Here is a 16,801-nt window from a genome sequence, read left to right as displayed (position 1 = left end):
GAAACCCAAAATAAGCCTCTGCCTGGCACAGCATGTCTTGAGATACTTAACAGGCACAGGGTTTCTCTGTGTAGCCTCACACTGTAGATCAGGCTGGCCTTGAACTCACAGAGATCCATCTGCTTTTGCCCCCCCCCACCCCAGTGCTGCGATTAAATGCATGCGCCACTACCCAGGCATTTAATAGGTCCTTACTATGTTATTGCCAATAGGAACTGATCCTATTGGTCCCCGCAGTCTCCTGGGGAATATGTCAGAAAATGTCTTCCCAAGCCCCATCCCCAGTCTACTCTTTAAATCTATGGGCTGATGTGCAGGCAGTGGATGTGCAGGAAACTCTACTGCATAAAAAATGCCCTGCTCCTGTTAGATCCTTTATTTGGTAATGAAGAGAATTAAGATCAAGGAAGAGAAGTGGCCAGGTCAGGGCAGAAGAATTGTTGCCTCCACCTCTGGACCCTGAAGCTGCATGGTCGAAGTCTCTTAGCGCTGTAGATAGCACCGGCTGGATCCCGACTGGACAACCTGGTTTCCCTTAGTGCCATTCTCAGAGGGACATGGCCGAGGCCAGCACCCTCCTTGGGCCGTGCTGAAGAGTCTCTTTCCCCGCAGGCCATGTGGGAGCAGTGCCAGCTACTGAAGACTGCCTCGGTGTTCGCCCGCTGCCACCCTCTGGTGGATCCCGAGCCCTTCGTGGCTCTCTGCGAGAAGACTTTGTGTACATGCACCCATGGGCCAGAGTGCGCATGCCCGGCTCTCCTTGAGTATGCCCGAACCTGTGCCCAGGAAGGGATGGTGCTGTACGGCTGGACTGACCACAGCGCCTGTCGTAAGTCGCTGCTCTCCCCTGAGCTAGGCGCAGGCTGTTTGTCCTGGGGTGGTGGCACTTGGTGTTCTGGAGTTGTGTTGTGAGGTACAACTTCCCACCAGTGCGATGGCCAGGGTCTATTGAATCCTATGTCCCGAATGGCTCTTCTCGACTGTCACCTAGTCCTATGAGCACTGGCCTGCCGGGAAGTCCCTTCTCTCATGGTGTAGGTGGAAGCTGAGAAAGCCTCTCAAGCCCTGTCCCTACCTTGGTTTCATGTCACACTCTCAGCACCCCATGGCTCAGGAAACCCATTCCCTGACTTCCCACAGTTGTCTCTGCTCCAATGCAGCAGGCAGTTAGGTCTCAGTGTCTGTCTTCACGATTGTCCTGAGTTAGAAGGAGTGTCAGGTTATCGAAGCTGCATGTGGGGTGACCCCAGAGAAACCAGAAAGCCTTCGCTAAACCTTCCCTTTTATTGACTCATCCTTCCGGCCTCCAGGCACATCTTGTACTGGTCCTTCAACCCTGCCTTGCAATGTCCATTTGGCATCTCTAAATCTCACTGGGTCCATAGTCGTTGTCACCGTCTCCAAATTACCATGATGAAATAGAGATTTTTCTGGTCACCTTGCAAAGCCTTCTCTTTCACCACGCTGATCAAAAGCCACCCGATGGCCAGCTGGCTGGCTGTCATTAGGCGGATAATACAGACTGAAGGAGGCAGAGGGCCTGGCTGATATTGACACGGTGCACTTGAATTTCACCGTCTGGCAAACAGCGTGGCCATCAGCTCTGCCTGTCGTCTCGGCTGTGGGGGTGTTGGGAAGGTGAGGGTTAGAGCGGCCCATCTCCTCTGCAAAGGGAGTGGCTGTCTCCAGACCTTTGAAGGTGTAGGTGGAGGAGATACCTGATAGATGGTTCTGAAGAAGGAGGTGGAGGCGATTGTTTGGGAAGAGCCAGGTCTTGCCCACAAGGACCTGTGTGTTCCATGAGGGGAGCAGAGAGCTAGTTTGGCAATAAGGTTCAGAGGCAGCCCAGTAAGCCAGTGGAAATAAATGAATGTCACCAAAGTGGGTACGGATAGAGCTGGGGATAAGGTGGTATTTGGTGGGAGCCAATATCATGAGGAAGAGGGACCCTCAGGGGAGGAAGTGATAGTTTCTTGCTGGTCCCTGGAAACCATTTTTTTTAAGCCCAGAATTTGGTGTTGCTCTGAGAACGTTTTAGCTAGAATTTACAGAACTCTGAGAGACAAAAGATGCCCACGCTTTCTCCATGTAGAATGGAGGACAGATAGCTATGAGGTAGGGGTGGCTGGCCCAGGCATCCCACTGAGTTTTAGCTGGAACCTTACAAAACAGAAGATGCTCTTTCAGGGAAATGCTGGCTTCAGAGGGACCATGGATTGGTGGGTTGGAGACGGCCCCTGAGGCCCTGTAGACAGAGTGGACCGTGGGGGGGGGGGAGAGCTGGCTGCACTTGTCACTAGTGTGATTTGGAAACCCCATCCATGCTAGTGAACTGCTTGGGGAGACTCATTTGGTTTGTCTTTCAGACCCAGCATGCCCCGCTGGCATGGAGTATAAGGAGTGCATGTCTCCTTGCCCCAGAACCTGCCAGAGCCTGCCTATCAATGAAGTGTGCCAGCAGCACTGTGTGGACGGCTGTGGCTGCCCTGGTAATAAACTTCCCCCTTCATTTGCAAACCCGAGGCCCTGCCAGTGCCCTTGGCTTTGGGGAGAGAGATGAAGGCCACTGTGTTTTCCCCTCGTGGCTGTAATCAGAGGTCTTTTATTTCGCTTTTTTAAAGTCTTTGTACAAAGAGCGCAGGATTAAACTGGCCTTTAGTTTTAATTTATGTTTTTCCCGTGGTCTGTATTCATAAGGCTCTGTGTCTGGGGAAATAAGGATGGCCTTGGCCCTAACAGTGGCTTTGTTCAAGGAGCGCCTGGCCTGGTCTGATCTATGGTTTCTTTTCTCAGTTGGGGTTCGAGATTCCAGTCTGGAAGAAAGGGCCTACAAAGTATGCCCTGGGTTTGCCTTGCGCGCTCAGCTGTACAGGGCTTTGCGTTAGAAAGTCTCCAGCCCAGGGGACTGAGTGGCGGTCATGAGTTATATTCAGCTATGCAGAGTAGTAAGTCCTGAGGCTCCTGACTTCTCTGTTGGATGCTATTTAAAACTATTGACTCAGTGCAATCCTGGAGGGATTGGGTAGCAATAACCCAGCATCCCCTCTCACCGCATCATGCAGGTTCTCCGAGATTCTCGGGAGAATCCTCTGGCTAGACTCCTTGGTGTCTCCACTGGACAACCCCAAGCCAGCCCTTGGGCCCATTCTTGCTTCTGCAGTATGGAGGTTGATACCTCCCTCCCTCCCAGGCCATCACTTTTAGGGATAAACATCGCGGTACACGTCCTTAGAGTTTTTCAGAAGCGCTAAGCTTTCGCTTACCCATGGGGTTCTAGAAGTGAGAGGTGACTAATGATGACAGTGCTGAGATCTTTGCCTTGATGCCATTGAACCCAGAGGGAGAGCTCCTCGATGAAGGCCTCTGTGTCCAGAGCTCCGAATGCTCCTGTGTGCACGCTGGGAAGCGCTACTCTCCGGGCAGCTCCCTCTCTCAAGACTGCAACACCTGGTTGGTAACTGGGGATACATAGCATGGTCTATCCAGAGGTTTGGTGGTGGTGGGGGTGTAGGGAGAGTTGGGGCAAGAGGGGCAGCATCAGGTGGACCAGGAGCTGACCTGGGTTGAGAGTGGGGGTGGGGAGTTGGCAGCGGGGACCGAGCAGGTGCTGAAGGCAATGGTGGTATGCAAAGATCTTGTCACAGATACGCCTGGAGGGAAATCAGAGGGGCACATCTTTTCCATGCAGCTGATAGCTCTAGCTCTTGCCAAATGACGGGTTAGTAAAGGATGCTTGTCTTATGCCAAGCACACAGCTTCTCTTCTTAAATCTTTTGTCTGCTGGTTGAGAGTAAGCAGAACCACTAGCAGGGGCTCCTAGACTGTTTTCTATGGAGCCTAGATGATCCTAGCCTGGACACCTTCCCTGGGACTCCTCAGTCTGTGTTCTGTGGAGCCTAGATGGTCCTAGCCTGGACACCTTCCCTGGGACTCCTCAGTCTGTGTTCTGTGGAGCCTAGATGGTCCTAGCCTGGACACCTGTCCCTGGGGCTCTTCAGTCTGTGTTATATGGAGCTTAGATAGTCCTAGCCTGGGAACCTGTCCCTGGGGCTCCTTGGCCTGTGTTCTATGGAGCCTAGATGGTCCTAGCCTGGGCACCTGCCCCTGCTTAGTTCAAGCACCTGTTTGAACATATCTCTGCATGTTGCCTCTAATCTGCCCACTGTCCTCTGTACACTAGGGGAAACAACACCTTGCCCCACCTCCAGTCTTTCCCTGCCTGCAGCCTGCAGTGCAGGAGTTCTCAACCTGTGAGTTGCAACCCCTTCGGGAGTCAAATATCAGACATCTTGCATATCAGATATTTACATTGCCATTCATGACAGTAGCAAAATTACAGTTTTGGAGTAGCAACGAAACAATTTTATGGTGTGCGTGTGTATGTGTGTGGGGTGTCACCGCCACACGAGGAGCTTTCTAAAGGGTTGAAGCATCAGGAAGGTTGAGAGCCACTGCTCTAGTGCCTGCTGAGCCCTGTCCCTGTCCCTTCACTGCCCAGCATGCCTCTGGCTCACCTCCTTCACAGGTCTTTCTTGCTTTCCCCACCTGCTGTGCATGGGGAGAGGAACAAGTCTCCTCACTACCACTGGGGCCCCGGACACCCGAGGTTTTCTATTTCTGTTTCAGTTTCTTCTCCTTTATGGCATCTCCAAGGACCCTTTGTGGCCAAAGACATGGCCTGTTCCACTTTCACCCTTTAAAGACTGCTCCGGCACCTTTCTCTTCTTTCTCTCCTGTGTCCCTGCTCCGGGAGGCCAGGGCTATCTGTGGTGAACGTTCATTTAATTAGGTGCCCTCCTGGCAGAACCAATGACCTGAGCCTCTTTTGCCCAACAGCATCTGCAGGAACAGCCAATGGATCTGCAGCAACGAAGAATGCCCAGGTAAGCTTCCGTACACTTTCTTTCCTTGCTCTGTGGAGAGGCGTGTCCTCGCCTGCTGGACAGAGAGCCCACAGCACATCAGACAGTGACCCCTTCATCAGACCTCCTGACTTCAGCTCTGGCTAGGGATCTCAGCTGCGCTGTCCACCGGCTGTGGACCATGCGGGTTCACCTACAGCAGTTAAAGTGGGAGTAGGTTGCCCTGCCCAAGTCCTGTTTGCTCTGGGGATTAAGTTGCTGAGCTTTGAGACCGGAGCGGGGTTGACTAAGCAAAGAGAAGAGGTGTTCTTTGGAAAATCAAGAGGAAGAAGAAGGTTCCAACAGTCCTTTTGGCTTGGATTTTTCTGGTGAAACCTGGCTTCTATTGTCCCAGTACACTAGTCAAGCAGAGTAAGAGGGAAAGGCAGAGAGTGGGGACTTACTCTATGATGCAACACTAGCAAGATGACAAACAAAGGAGTTCGTGACCCGTGACCGCAAGTCTTCCCAAGAAGTCCTTACTGCTGTTGTGTGTGTTGCTCGAGGGGACCAATCTGGTTTCTACCAGAAGCTTGCTCTTGAGGCAGGTGCAGCCTCGCCCTTCTGTCTAATTGCCCTCATCTGCTCGAGGTTCTGCTCTGGGAGGTTTTGTTATTCCAGGAATCTAGGTGACTCAAGGGGAAAGGTTAGCAATGCCTTAGCTCTGTGTCCTCAGCCAAAGTAAAGGAGACTGACACCAGGAAGGCAGAGATCAACGCCCAGTGTTTTCCTTGCTCTTAGCTAGCTCATGGGTGCAAATGAGAAGTCAATGATTTTTTTTTTTAGCAAAAGCAGCTTTTGAGTGCTTTTTCATGTGTTTCATTGGAATTTTCTGGAACGTTCGATGTGCGGACCACAGTACGGTCCAGATGCTAGGAGAACTGAGGTAGCGAAGGGTCCATTCCCTAGTTACCCATCTGGAAACTGCTTGGGAAGTTACACCATATTCTCAGCTCTCCGCATTTACCTGCATAACCTCAGTTCTATTTATTGCAAACCTCGCCTATCCAAAGCTCCCTCTGCCTCGCCCTTCATGTGTCCAGAACTTTCCCTTTGTGCTCACCCATGTGATTTTTTGGATATGCTGGGCACTGTGCTAAGGGCTTTCCATGCTACCTCACTTTTACAACCTGTGAGACAAGTACAGTTTGTTTTCACCTTGCAAAAGAGAAAAACAGACAGAGACAGAGACAGGTTAATGAGTTTTCTCAAAGTCACAAAATGACTAAGGGTCAGAGCCAGGATTCAAGTTCACAGTCAGCTGGACTATCTGCCTGCCCTTCCCTTTGCTGGCCCTAGACTTAGAGAGGCCAGAAGTGGCTTGGATACCTGGACTCATATGTAAGGTCTGTAGATTAGAGGCTTTAGGGACCTTATGACTTGGGACCTTGTCTGATATATGCCATACATTGGGAAAATTTTGGAACTTGATGGGAGCTAGATCAATTACTTTAGTCTTCCCGGGAGTGGCCACCTATTTTTTGTATCTTTTGGATAATCCTAGAAGAAAGCAGAAAGGACAAAGATTGCTATTGAAAATGTCGTCTGTGCTCTTCTTCAGCGTAACTACAGCCCAGTTGGATATTGATCACACTGTGTGAAAGGCACCTTCTGTTTGGTTTAATAAAGAGCTGAGTGGTCAACATTTAGACAGAAGAGAATAAGCGGGACTTCCTGGGTGAGAGAGGACCTGGAGAAGAATCTGAGGTACATAGGAGATGCCAGCAAGACACAGAGGGAGTTGGACATTCATAATGAAGGATTGGTAAAAAGTCATGTGACAGAACGCAGGTGAATAAAAACAGGTTAATTTAAGTTACAAGAGCTAGTGGGACAAGCCCAAACTAAGGCTAAGCTTGCCTAATTAATAAGTCTCTGGGCCATTATATGGGGGCTGGCGGTCCTGACGAGAAAGTACTGCTACAATTGGGTCAAACATGGAGGCCCAACCCATATAGTCAAACATAGAGCCTGAGGAAACTGAGCAAAGTCCCAGACGTGGAACCCGCTACTTGCAGTGCACAGAGGCATGGCTCCTTTAAAGGGCCCTGCTGTGTAACCGAGAACTTGCGCAGCTTGTGTGCTAGGTAAAAACACCTGGTTGGAGTTAACTGCCAGTGCCATGTGCTAAGTAGAGCCCCACAGTGGTAGCCTAGCCAGTTAAGCCTTGGCTCATGTAGTCAGAGAAGGCTGGAGACATGTAAAAAGTCAGATTCAGACCAGAAACTGGTACAGACCTCTAAGTAGGCACAGAAAGCTTAAAAATGTGCTTAGATGCTAAAGAAAGAAAAAAAAATGGGTATAGACAGTAATAAAAGAACAAACAGTTTAAAAAGTAAAGTAATGAAAAATAAGCCACGTAAGGATGGAAAATCCACAGGGTGTCTGGATCCTGTATGGTGTTTTGTTGACTTTAAATTTTTCAAATGCTCTGAAAAGAAGCAGCAACTGCTGAGAGATATTGTATTGTGGGAAAAACTACTGAATTAAACCAGCCTAGATATTTTAAGGATGCCTTAACTTTAGAATGGAAGTTGGGAAATGTGCTGCATTGGGGAAGAGGTTATGCTTTTGTTTCCACAAGAGAAGAAAAGCTATAGATACCATCAAGATTGATAAAGAGTAGGTTCAAACAACAGAGACCTCTTGATTAGGAGAAGTGATATTTCATCAAATAGTTTGGTTATTCAACTCTTTATTAAACCAATCAAAAGGCACCTTTCACACAGTGTGATCAAATATCCTGCAACCTCTGAACCTTTCCATAGCTAAACCAGAAGGATTCATTGAATAAACCCTGTAGACCACAGTGGATAGAATTAGGAGTTTAGTTGGCTGTGTTTTCTTCAGGACTCCCAGCTGTGAGAGTCCTAACATCAATGACTTTAGGGTAGGATTTCTATCTATCATCCTTTTATTCATCCATTCAACCAATTGTATACACTATATCCATGAAAGTCTTGTCTGGACAATGCAATCTTATGGTCTTCATCTCAAAATCTACCAGAGTTTTTCTGAGGATCAAGATAGCCTATTGATGCCTACAAGGGCAGGTAGCCAGTCCTGACTTGTTGTCTATGGAGTGGCTTCATGCTTTTCTAGCAAAGCTACTAAGATCTTATCTCATTCTCAAAGCCCTGCTTTGATTCTCCTCTAATTCTGTCTAACTCTACCCGTGGTTGCTGGATTTAGGCTTATCTCTCCTATTGCCAGTGGGAATGTCTTATCTCTCAGATAAACAGCAACAGCTTAGCGGAAAGGAATCAGTGGGAAGGTTCTTGAAGGGGCTATGCCTAGCTCCCTAAGTGGCTTTTGTGAAGAGCCTGGAGGGGCTGGGTCATGTTTCTTTGGCATAGAGGACTGGGCTTTGGTTCTGGACAATGAAGAAAGTGTATTAGTCATCAATCCCTATGCCACAAATCCTCAAATGCAATGGCTCACTTTGAAGGCTGCCTAGAGCAAAGAGTGGAGTGTGGGAACTGAGAACTGGAAGGGTGAGGAAAGGGCCTAGGAGCATAGCAGTCTTCTGGGAAGGGGTTCCCTATGGATGCTTTTCTAGAAATTCTCCCCTCCCTGTTCATCTCTGCTTACTGGCTACAAGTTAGGGTATCTATGGGCAAAACTGTGGTACATTGATCAGCTTTGTATTACCAAAATAGAACACCTGACACAATTTGCTTGTGAAGTAGGGGTTTAGTTCGGTTTAAGATTCTAGAGCTGCAGGTTTAAGGTCAGGTGACCCCATTCATTAGAGTCTCTGGTGATGAAGACCTATGTCTGGGACATGCCTCAGAGTGAACAATTATATCTGAAACCAATAAGCAGGGGTGTACGTGTGGGAGGATAGGTCCTACAACCCTCTTCAAGGGCACATGTCAATCACTTAAGCACCTTCCACAAGGCCCACCTCCTGCGGTTCCACAACTTTTGATAGTGCCACTCCTGGGACATGGGCCTTTGGTCGACATTCAACACCCACTGGGCAGCATGTGGTTTCCATGGAGCCTGCCAGCCTGTGGCTCTTTCTCAACCTCTCCATCATACACCGCCAGAAGTCATATCAGTGATCCTTCAGGCAAGGCTTTCTTCTACCCAGGCTCTGTGTTGTTCTCAAGCCCCTTGGCAGGTGACCACACTGACGAGGGTCAGAGAGGCACCAGGCTTGGTGCTGAAGAGAGTAGGCTATTTCAAAACTGTGGAGCCCAACCCATGGGGCAGTCCATGATGCCTGTGTTTAAAGTGCTCCGTGAGTGCTTTGGACGGTGGGAGCAGTCTAGCTTCTCTGGGCTCTACTTTGCTCATCTGCCAGCTGGGAATGACAACGTCCATCACTAGCCAGGAGGTGGCTCCCAGAGAGAGTGCAGAGACACAGCACACATATTTGATCGGAATTAAATTACCGAGTTAAAGGCCAGCTTGGAGGAGCCTGGAGTCTACAGGAAGTCTTTTTCACCCTGATGGAGGCTGTGGACCGACATTTTTGCAGGAATGACTGTAGGAAAAGGTGAAAGCCAATATCTGAAGCAGGGCATTCTATCCAGAGCCTACTAGCTGCACACAAATGGTTTGCTTATAAGAAAAAGAGCTTGTGCCCATTAGATGAGAGATCTCTTTCTTCTGCTTCCCTTATCCTCTCCTCTTCTCTTCTCTTCTCTTCTCTTCTCTTCTCTTCTCTTCTCTTCTCTTCTCTCCTCTCCTCTCCTCCCCTCCCCTCCCCTCTCCTCTCCTCCCCCCCCCCCCCCCCCCCCCCCCCCTCCCCTCCCCTCCCCCCCCCCCCCCCCCCCCCCCCCCCCCTCCCCTCTCCTCTCCTCTCCTCTCCTCTCTTCTCCTCTCCTGTCCTCTCCCCTCCTCTGCCCTCCCCTCCCCTTCCTTCCTCTCCCCTTCTTCTTTCTCTTCTCTCCTCCTTTCTCTTACTTCTGCTATTATTCTTCCTTTCCCCCCTCTTCTTCCGTCTTGTAAATGTGTGTGGGGGGGATTGTTACACAAGAGGGACCTGGCTTTAACGTTAGATGGCTCTACTTTGTATGCTCTTTTAAGAACTAACTTTCCATTAGTTTGCGTGTCTCGCATCTAGTGCTGTGAACAAACACCCTAGCTGTCCTGCTCTGAGCTGAGGAGTGTGAGTCTGGCCATGAAGCTCATTGTTTGCTGGGATGTTCTGGTTCCCTTGGCCAGCTACTTCCCGGCAGCTCACCCATCCATTTCCCCAGGTTTCCTGTGTTCGCAGCCTAGTTTCTCAGTTGTCCCGAGGAGATAAGCTACATATAATATTTAGACTTCTGATTGCTGAGAAAGAAATTAACAGGGTCAGAGCAGGAAGCCAGATCAGAGGATTAGATTCCAGGCTGAGCGTTTTCCTTTCCAATAGTCGCGGTGCTTTCTCATTGACCCTTCCTTCCCCGGGCATTGTCGAAGAGAGTGAAAGTGCAGCTTCGCACTCAGATAAGAGTGTTCCCGAGAGGATGGAGATGCCTGGGGGAAGAATCCCACCCACTTCACTGCGGCCAGGTCAAGGCATTTGACACAAGCGGCCACGTTGCTCTGTTTGTTCAACCATGGTGACTTTAGAAAAAGTATTCATTAAGACAGGCCTTCCTGTGACATTGCTGGATTCCAGGACATTCACAATGGGTTGGGGTGACCCCTGGCCCCATCGTGTGGCTGCTCAGCTTTTTCCCAGCTTTGCTCCCCTCTTGCCCTGTTGCAGGGCATGATATGGGAGGAGAGTGAGCTAGGGCCTACCTGGTTTTTTCATGTTCTTCAGGCTGGTTTTGGTCACTGGTCACCAGTCACTGGAAGGATGACAGAGAGACACTCGGGTTGCTTGTCTATACCTGACCTTCAAATAGTCTCAAGGCAGAGCCACATCTGAATTCAAAGTTGCACAGTTAACCTAGCCCAGTCCTCCTGTTACTGAGAATACTAATGAGGGAGCAGACACTCGGGTCCTCTGCTTCTTGTCCTTGTCATGTGGGCAGGAAGACTCACGCTGCAGCCTTTCAGGACATCCAGGCTGCTGTAGGCTTCAACACCAGCCCTGGAGATGGGCCCAAGTGGAGCTGCGGACCTTTGAGTGGACTGTCCAAGGTCAAGCTGTGCTGTGGAGAACCTAGCCCTGGCTGTGTGGAGTCAATGGTAGTGGGTGGCAAGAAGCCACTCTTTCCTGGGACACTTCTACAGAATTCTATACACACTTTCTACAACTTCTCATGGTGGAGACGAGAGAAAATGGCACAAACACTCAGCTAAAAGTTGGCAAGAGAGCATGATGCCCGTTTGAGCCCCAGAGTCCATTTTAGGCTTTGAGGATGGAGTTTCCCCAAGCTGGGTGGAGACATTGGCAGGGCCTCTTCTGCATAGACGTCTTCTAGGACAATGTGGATAAACCCCTTGGAAGACAAAGTCACAGCTGTATAGGAGGGGGCATGTAGAGTCCCCATCTGCAGATGTATCAGCCTGGGATGGAAGCTGGCCTTGTGGAGGTCAGTGCTGCCTGGCCATGTGTATGCAGAAAGCCTCCTGGCCCCTGCCTCCCCCCCCCGCCCCCAGCCTTGAGCAGGTTCCCTGTGAACTAGGCCAGCAGAAGGATTGGGACCTCTGATTCACACGGAGCCAGTCTGCCTTTTTTCTTACCTCTGCCTCTGGCTTTTGGCCTTCATGGCTCTCCTGGAGTGGGACTGTCCCCAGACTCCTCCGCAGGCCGTTTCAGTGTGAACCGTGTTTCTAGGCAGTCTCCCCCATTCCGCTGAGCAGAGCTCTACCCTGGTCATCTGCAGCTGACCTGGCCCTGAGCAGGGAAGCTTGGGGCCCGCGGAGTGGGCTTGAGGGGCAGGAGCTGCAGGTTCCGGCCCTGACACTACCACAGACTATTTTAGCTCTGTAACCATCTTTCTTAGACGTTCTGTTTGTAAAGGGGGCACTGACCAGCTCGGACAACCTGTGTGAGAGTGGAAACCTATTGATTTGCAGTTCTTTGCCAGCATTTAGTTTTGATTGTCTTGAGGGAAAGGACACCTTGGAACTCTGGGAGGGGGACACCCTGTTTTTATGTGTACTCCCCCTTGCCAACTTAGAGCCTCTCCCCTAACCCCTTCTTCTTGGTCCTTCCAGGAGAGTGTCTTGTCACAGGCCAATCCCACTTCAAGAGCTTTGACGACAGGTACTTCACCTTCAGTGGCATCTGCCAGTACCTGCTGGCCCGGGACTGCCAAGACCATGCTTTCTCCATCGTCATAGAGACCATGCAGGTGAGCTTGGCCGGGCGCCTCTCAGGAGGCCTGTGGAGCCTTGTAGAGAGAGGGCAGTGTCCTGGAGGCTTGAGCCCCATCCTGTGCACAGGAGGAATCGTTTCCTTCAGTCTTCAGGGATTCCATGCAAACCCAGTCCATCTTTTTCTTCTTAGCCCCTGGGGGATGGCTACCATGTTCTTCAAGAGGGTCAGCCCCTCAGGTCTAGTGTGTGCCTCCCCAAACCTCTGTTCTTTGAAGCTGAAGGTGGATTGGGGTGGGGAGCTGCAGGGTCCTCTCTTTTAGACAGGTGTGCACTCTCTAGGTACATCCAGCAAGGATGGGGACAGTTGTACGACTTCTACCCTAGGGGAAGTCTCTAATTTGGGGGGTTTAATAGGCCCAAGGAATAAGGAGAGCTGAGGGCTTAAGATTCATTGTAAGGATGGGAACGGGTGGGAGTATGGCTTGGGTTAGGGCGCTCATGCACAGCCCTGGGCACCCCATACTTGGGGCATCTGTGAGAAGGGAAGTGTGCTCATCTGGAGGCCTGTGCCCTCTAGAGTTGAGGCTGGGTACTGGGGCTGGTAGGGGCTGTGGTAAGGTCACTCTGCATCTCCGTTGTCAGTGTGCCGATGACCCCGATGCTGTCTGTACCCGCTCAGTCACTGTGCGGCTGTCTGCCCTGCACAACAGCCTTGTGAAGCTGAAACACGGAGGGGGAGTGGCCATTGATGGCCAGGATGTCCAGATTCCTTTACTGCAAGGTGAGCTCACGACCCCATCCTCCATGCTGTAGCATCTTCTCAACATCTGTCCCTGCCCTCTGAGGACACCCCTCTGCCCTCTGAGGACACCCCTTTCTTTCCTGGGAACGTGGGGGAGGAGGGCAGGCGGTGGTGTCCTGGATACACTGTCTCTGCAAGCAAGATCTTCCTGAGGCAGAGGTTGACCCACGTGAGAGGTCAGGAGCAACTGATGAAAGGTCAGTTCAAAGGATGCCACTTGGAGCAAGTGCCTCACAAGAAAATCCTTCCCAGGTAACATTAACTGACTTGCTATCACACAACTCCCAAGCTTAACCTTCAGAGTGGCTTTCAGATCTCTCCTCCATGACCCCTGGCTCCCCTGTAGCCCACAACCCTAGCTTGGCACACAATGGATGAGCCTGGTGAGGGAGCACACTGTGTATTCATGTGCGTTTATGCTGAGAGCGACCCCTAGAGAGCTGATGTATGGCTCCAAGGCCAGGCACGAGCTTTATTTGCATCTCCACCTTCCCACAGCAGCAGACTCCACTGCTTCCAGCTTTGCACACAGCATGGTTCAGCCAGGAGGACCTAGCCTGCAGGCCAACAGGGGCCCAGCATGCTCACATCAGGTTTAGTGGTTGTCGTTGACACTTTCTGTTGCTATGACGAAAGCAACAACAACAGCAACAAAACAAAACAAAACAAAAACCTGGTCAAATCCAACTTGGGAGGAAAGGATTTATCTCAACCCACACTTCCACCTTATAGTTCATCACTGAGGGAAGTCGAGGCAGGAACTCAAGCAGGAGGAAGACTGACTACTGGCTTGCTTCCCAGCCTGGCATTAGGTCCTTTTCTTATAGTTCCCAGGGCCACCTGCCCGGGGGTAGCATCTTCCACATCAAACAACAATCAAGAGAATGTCACAGACATGCCTACAGGTCTCAAGTGAGGTTCCCTCCTCCCAGGTTACTCTCCTTGACAAGCACCAGCACAGAGGATGCTGGGGCTTCTGCTGCCCTCTTACGCCCACGAGGGGAATTACAGGTTGTGTCAGCCCACGGGCTCCTCTGGGAATTTATTTACCTCTATCCACCCAGTTAACCATTCCTCCAGAGAGCGCTGCCCTCCCAACCCCCAGCCTCGTGGACGCCTATCTGCCTTCCACTCCTTGCTCGTCTTTGACATGATACTTTGAGACATCACAGACTCACAGCACCCCTGTCACCTCCCTCCCTGAACCTACACCCGCCCTGTCCTTTCCTAGGTGACCTCCGCATCCAGCACACGGTGATGGCTTCTGTACGCCTCAGCTATGGGGAAGATCTGCAGATGGACTGGGATGGCCGCGGGCGGCTGCTGGTTAAGGTAGGTCCCTTCCAGAGCTCCAGCCTCCCTGGAGCCGACCTTTACAAAGTACCCCTTGTGCTCTGGGCAAAATGGCTTTGTGTGGTACCAGAAGAATTTCTTTCCCCTCACCCTCCACACCCCCAGAGCAAGGAACAGGCCTCTCTCTGTATGAGAAGCTGATGTATGTTTTCTGGGTGCTTCTTGTTGGTCCTGGGGTTTCTCCCTCTGGGGCTTGGGTACTGTGCTATCTCCAGAATGGATGTCCGTCCCCTGGAGGACTGGCATGGAGGATTTACTGGCCAGTTTCCTGGCTGCAGTGAGACCTTGGATCAAGGGGTATCCCTGGACACTCATTGTGGGGAGCAAGGGAAGAACCAGATTGGAGCACTCAGCTCAGACTGGGTATCATCCCTTACAGCATCTGGAGAAGGCCACAGGGGCATTGTCCACATTCCTACACCAATGAATGCGTGGGCCATGTCCTCTGGATGGGTTGTCTAATCAGATTGGACAGTAACACGTATATTTACTGGGCTTTCGGATTTGCTGACCGTACAAAGTCCCTGGCAGGTGGGCAAAGCAGGAATCACTTACTCTCCCTAGTGCTGTTTCATAAGGAGATATGGAGGGACATGGAGGGACACCGGAAGCCACACTCAGTCCCAGCACAATGAGAGTTAGTTCTCTGACTGGTGTCTTTCCGATAGACCATGGTCCTCACTGCCTGGTCTCAGGATGCTTTTAGATTCTTAAGAATGATTGAGGAGGGTCCCTGAGATCTTTAGTGAGATTATATCTACTGACCCCCAGATTAATGGTTAAGTCAAAGCTGAGCAGAGTCCTAGGACCAAGGAGGAGGAGACAGGGGCTGGAGGCCAGCCTGGGCTACATAGTGAGTTTCAGCCAACCTGAGCTCCATAGTAAGACCCCACCACAAACAGAAAGTGAAATCCCAAAGAGCAGAAAAGTTAACCCAGAAACGCTAAAACATGAATTAACGCTAAACCTTGTTACCTAGTAGACATTGGTAAACACTTTGGAAAAATAAGTTAGACAGGGTCAGGAGACAATACTAGGCAGTGAGAAGAGAGGCATGGCCGCACGTGGCTGCGCATCTCTCTAACGATTCTCTTACTAGAAGACAGCTGGATTCTCAGCTCTACTTCTGCAATCAATCTGCTGCAATATTTCACGTCACAGGACTTCTGGAAAATTCCACTGGGTCCTTGTATGAGAATGAGAAGGGAAAGACAAGAGCAAAGGTCACATAGCTATGAAAAGATTCAGTCTCAAAGACACCTAGAAAGGTTTTCAAAAGACCCTGGTTGGCCCCATGACCTCACTTGGAGAAACAACGTTCTGGGGCAGACTTAGGATGCCTGGAGAGCCTGCCCCACATCCTGGGGTCCCTGCTCCCCAGTGTCCTGGGTGTAACTCCATGGTGGGAGGTGCAAGTCCCTACGAGATGCTGGTCTTCCATTCCCACGTGGCCACGCTCACTCTCCCACTGTAGAGTCTCCGAGAGAGATCCACACGAACTCCATTCTTCTTTTGTAAAATGACTGTAGCCATAGCCCAGGGAGCAGGAGGAGCCAGGAGAGCCTCTTGTCTCATTTCCACTCAGAGCTAGAGATGGGGCTCTGCTAGAACCATGGTGACTTGGCCGGCAGGGGTTGTGGTTACAGACCTTGGGTCTCTGGGCCTGGATCTAATTCGCCTTCTGCTCACCAGGCCTCCAGGGAGTGCTTGCTGAGAGTCTACCTTCCCAGCACCCACCATGGTTCAGGGTGGGTGTGCCGACTTTATGTGGTTTCTACTCCTGTACCTCCCCTCCTGGGCAGCTGCCCGCCTTTACCTCAGGATGTTCTGTTCTTTGTCTCTCTGAAGAGGAGAAAGCTAGACCTTCAGCTGTAGAAATGGCCATAGGGCTGTCTCTGGAGTGGGGTTTGATTAGCTTGGCTAAGATGAAGAGAAGAAAACATGACTAAGGTGTAAGACAAGGTCAGGTGACCTCGAGACACATGGGGATATCCTACTGTTGGTTTTGCTGTGAAAAGGTGCATTTGTGAGGGGCAGGAGGATTTGAGAGCATTTGAATTGACCCCTGGAGCTTGGGGGAAGAGCTGGCTGGAGGCAGGCAGGCCTGGGGTTCAAGGTACTGCAGGGGCCCTTAATCTCTTTCCACCTGTGTGTGATATGCATGCCTTGACCCCAGGCAGTGGGGATATGGTCAGTCAGCTCAGGTAAACCAGATCAGGTGACTCCCACACAGGCCAAGTTCAGCTTCAGCAGGTACTAGGAGGACCTGGGTCAATCTCCATTGTCATAGAGCTGGGGCCTGTTTCAAACTGTGTCTTCTCAAAATTCCCAGAGCTGAGACACTGTAGGGTCTGTGACCAAGGTCAGTGTTCCTGGGTACACCCTCTCTTCCAACCGCTGACCATGCTGTCCCCTGAGACAGGCTAAGGGGACAGAGAGGAAAAACATGCTTGAAGCGGCTGAGGGAAGGCAAGTGAGTGAGAGTGGCTACGGGGGACTCTGGGATGAAGGCGTGTCACTTGCTGCCACTTTG

The 16,801-nt window shown here is 50.9% G+C and overlaps 1 protein-coding gene across 3 annotated transcripts in view; it reads left to right on the top strand.

Moving 5' to 3' along the window:
• Vwf (von Willebrand factor) overlaps nt 1-16,801 on the top strand; it is a 148,847-nt gene that overhangs the window by 40,185 nt on the left and 91,861 nt on the right. For all 3 annotated transcript variants that reach the window (XM_050164059.1, XM_050164058.1, XM_050164057.1), the window contains exons 7-13: nt 613-829; nt 2,367-2,489; nt 3,339-3,450; nt 4,837-4,883; nt 12,012-12,148; nt 12,756-12,894; nt 14,147-14,247. In XM_050164059.1, coding sequence (XP_050020016.1) covers nt 613-829; nt 2,367-2,489; nt 3,339-3,450; nt 4,837-4,883; nt 12,012-12,148; nt 12,756-12,894; nt 14,147-14,247 — 876 coding nt within the window. The remainder of the gene's footprint in view (nt 1-612; nt 830-2,366; nt 2,490-3,338; nt 3,451-4,836; nt 4,884-12,011; nt 12,149-12,755; nt 12,895-14,146; nt 14,248-16,801) is intronic.

The sequence above is a fragment of the Alexandromys fortis genome, unplaced genomic scaffold (assembly GCF_014885135.2).
Source record: "Alexandromys fortis isolate MF-2015 unplaced genomic scaffold, M_Fortis_MF-2015_v1.1 scaffold_150, whole genome shotgun sequence".
Classification (NCBI taxonomy): domain Eukaryota; kingdom Metazoa; phylum Chordata; class Mammalia; order Rodentia; family Cricetidae; genus Alexandromys; species Alexandromys fortis.
The sequence above is the reverse complement of the archived record's forward strand: the minus strand, read 5'-3'. Positions and strand labels throughout refer to the sequence as shown.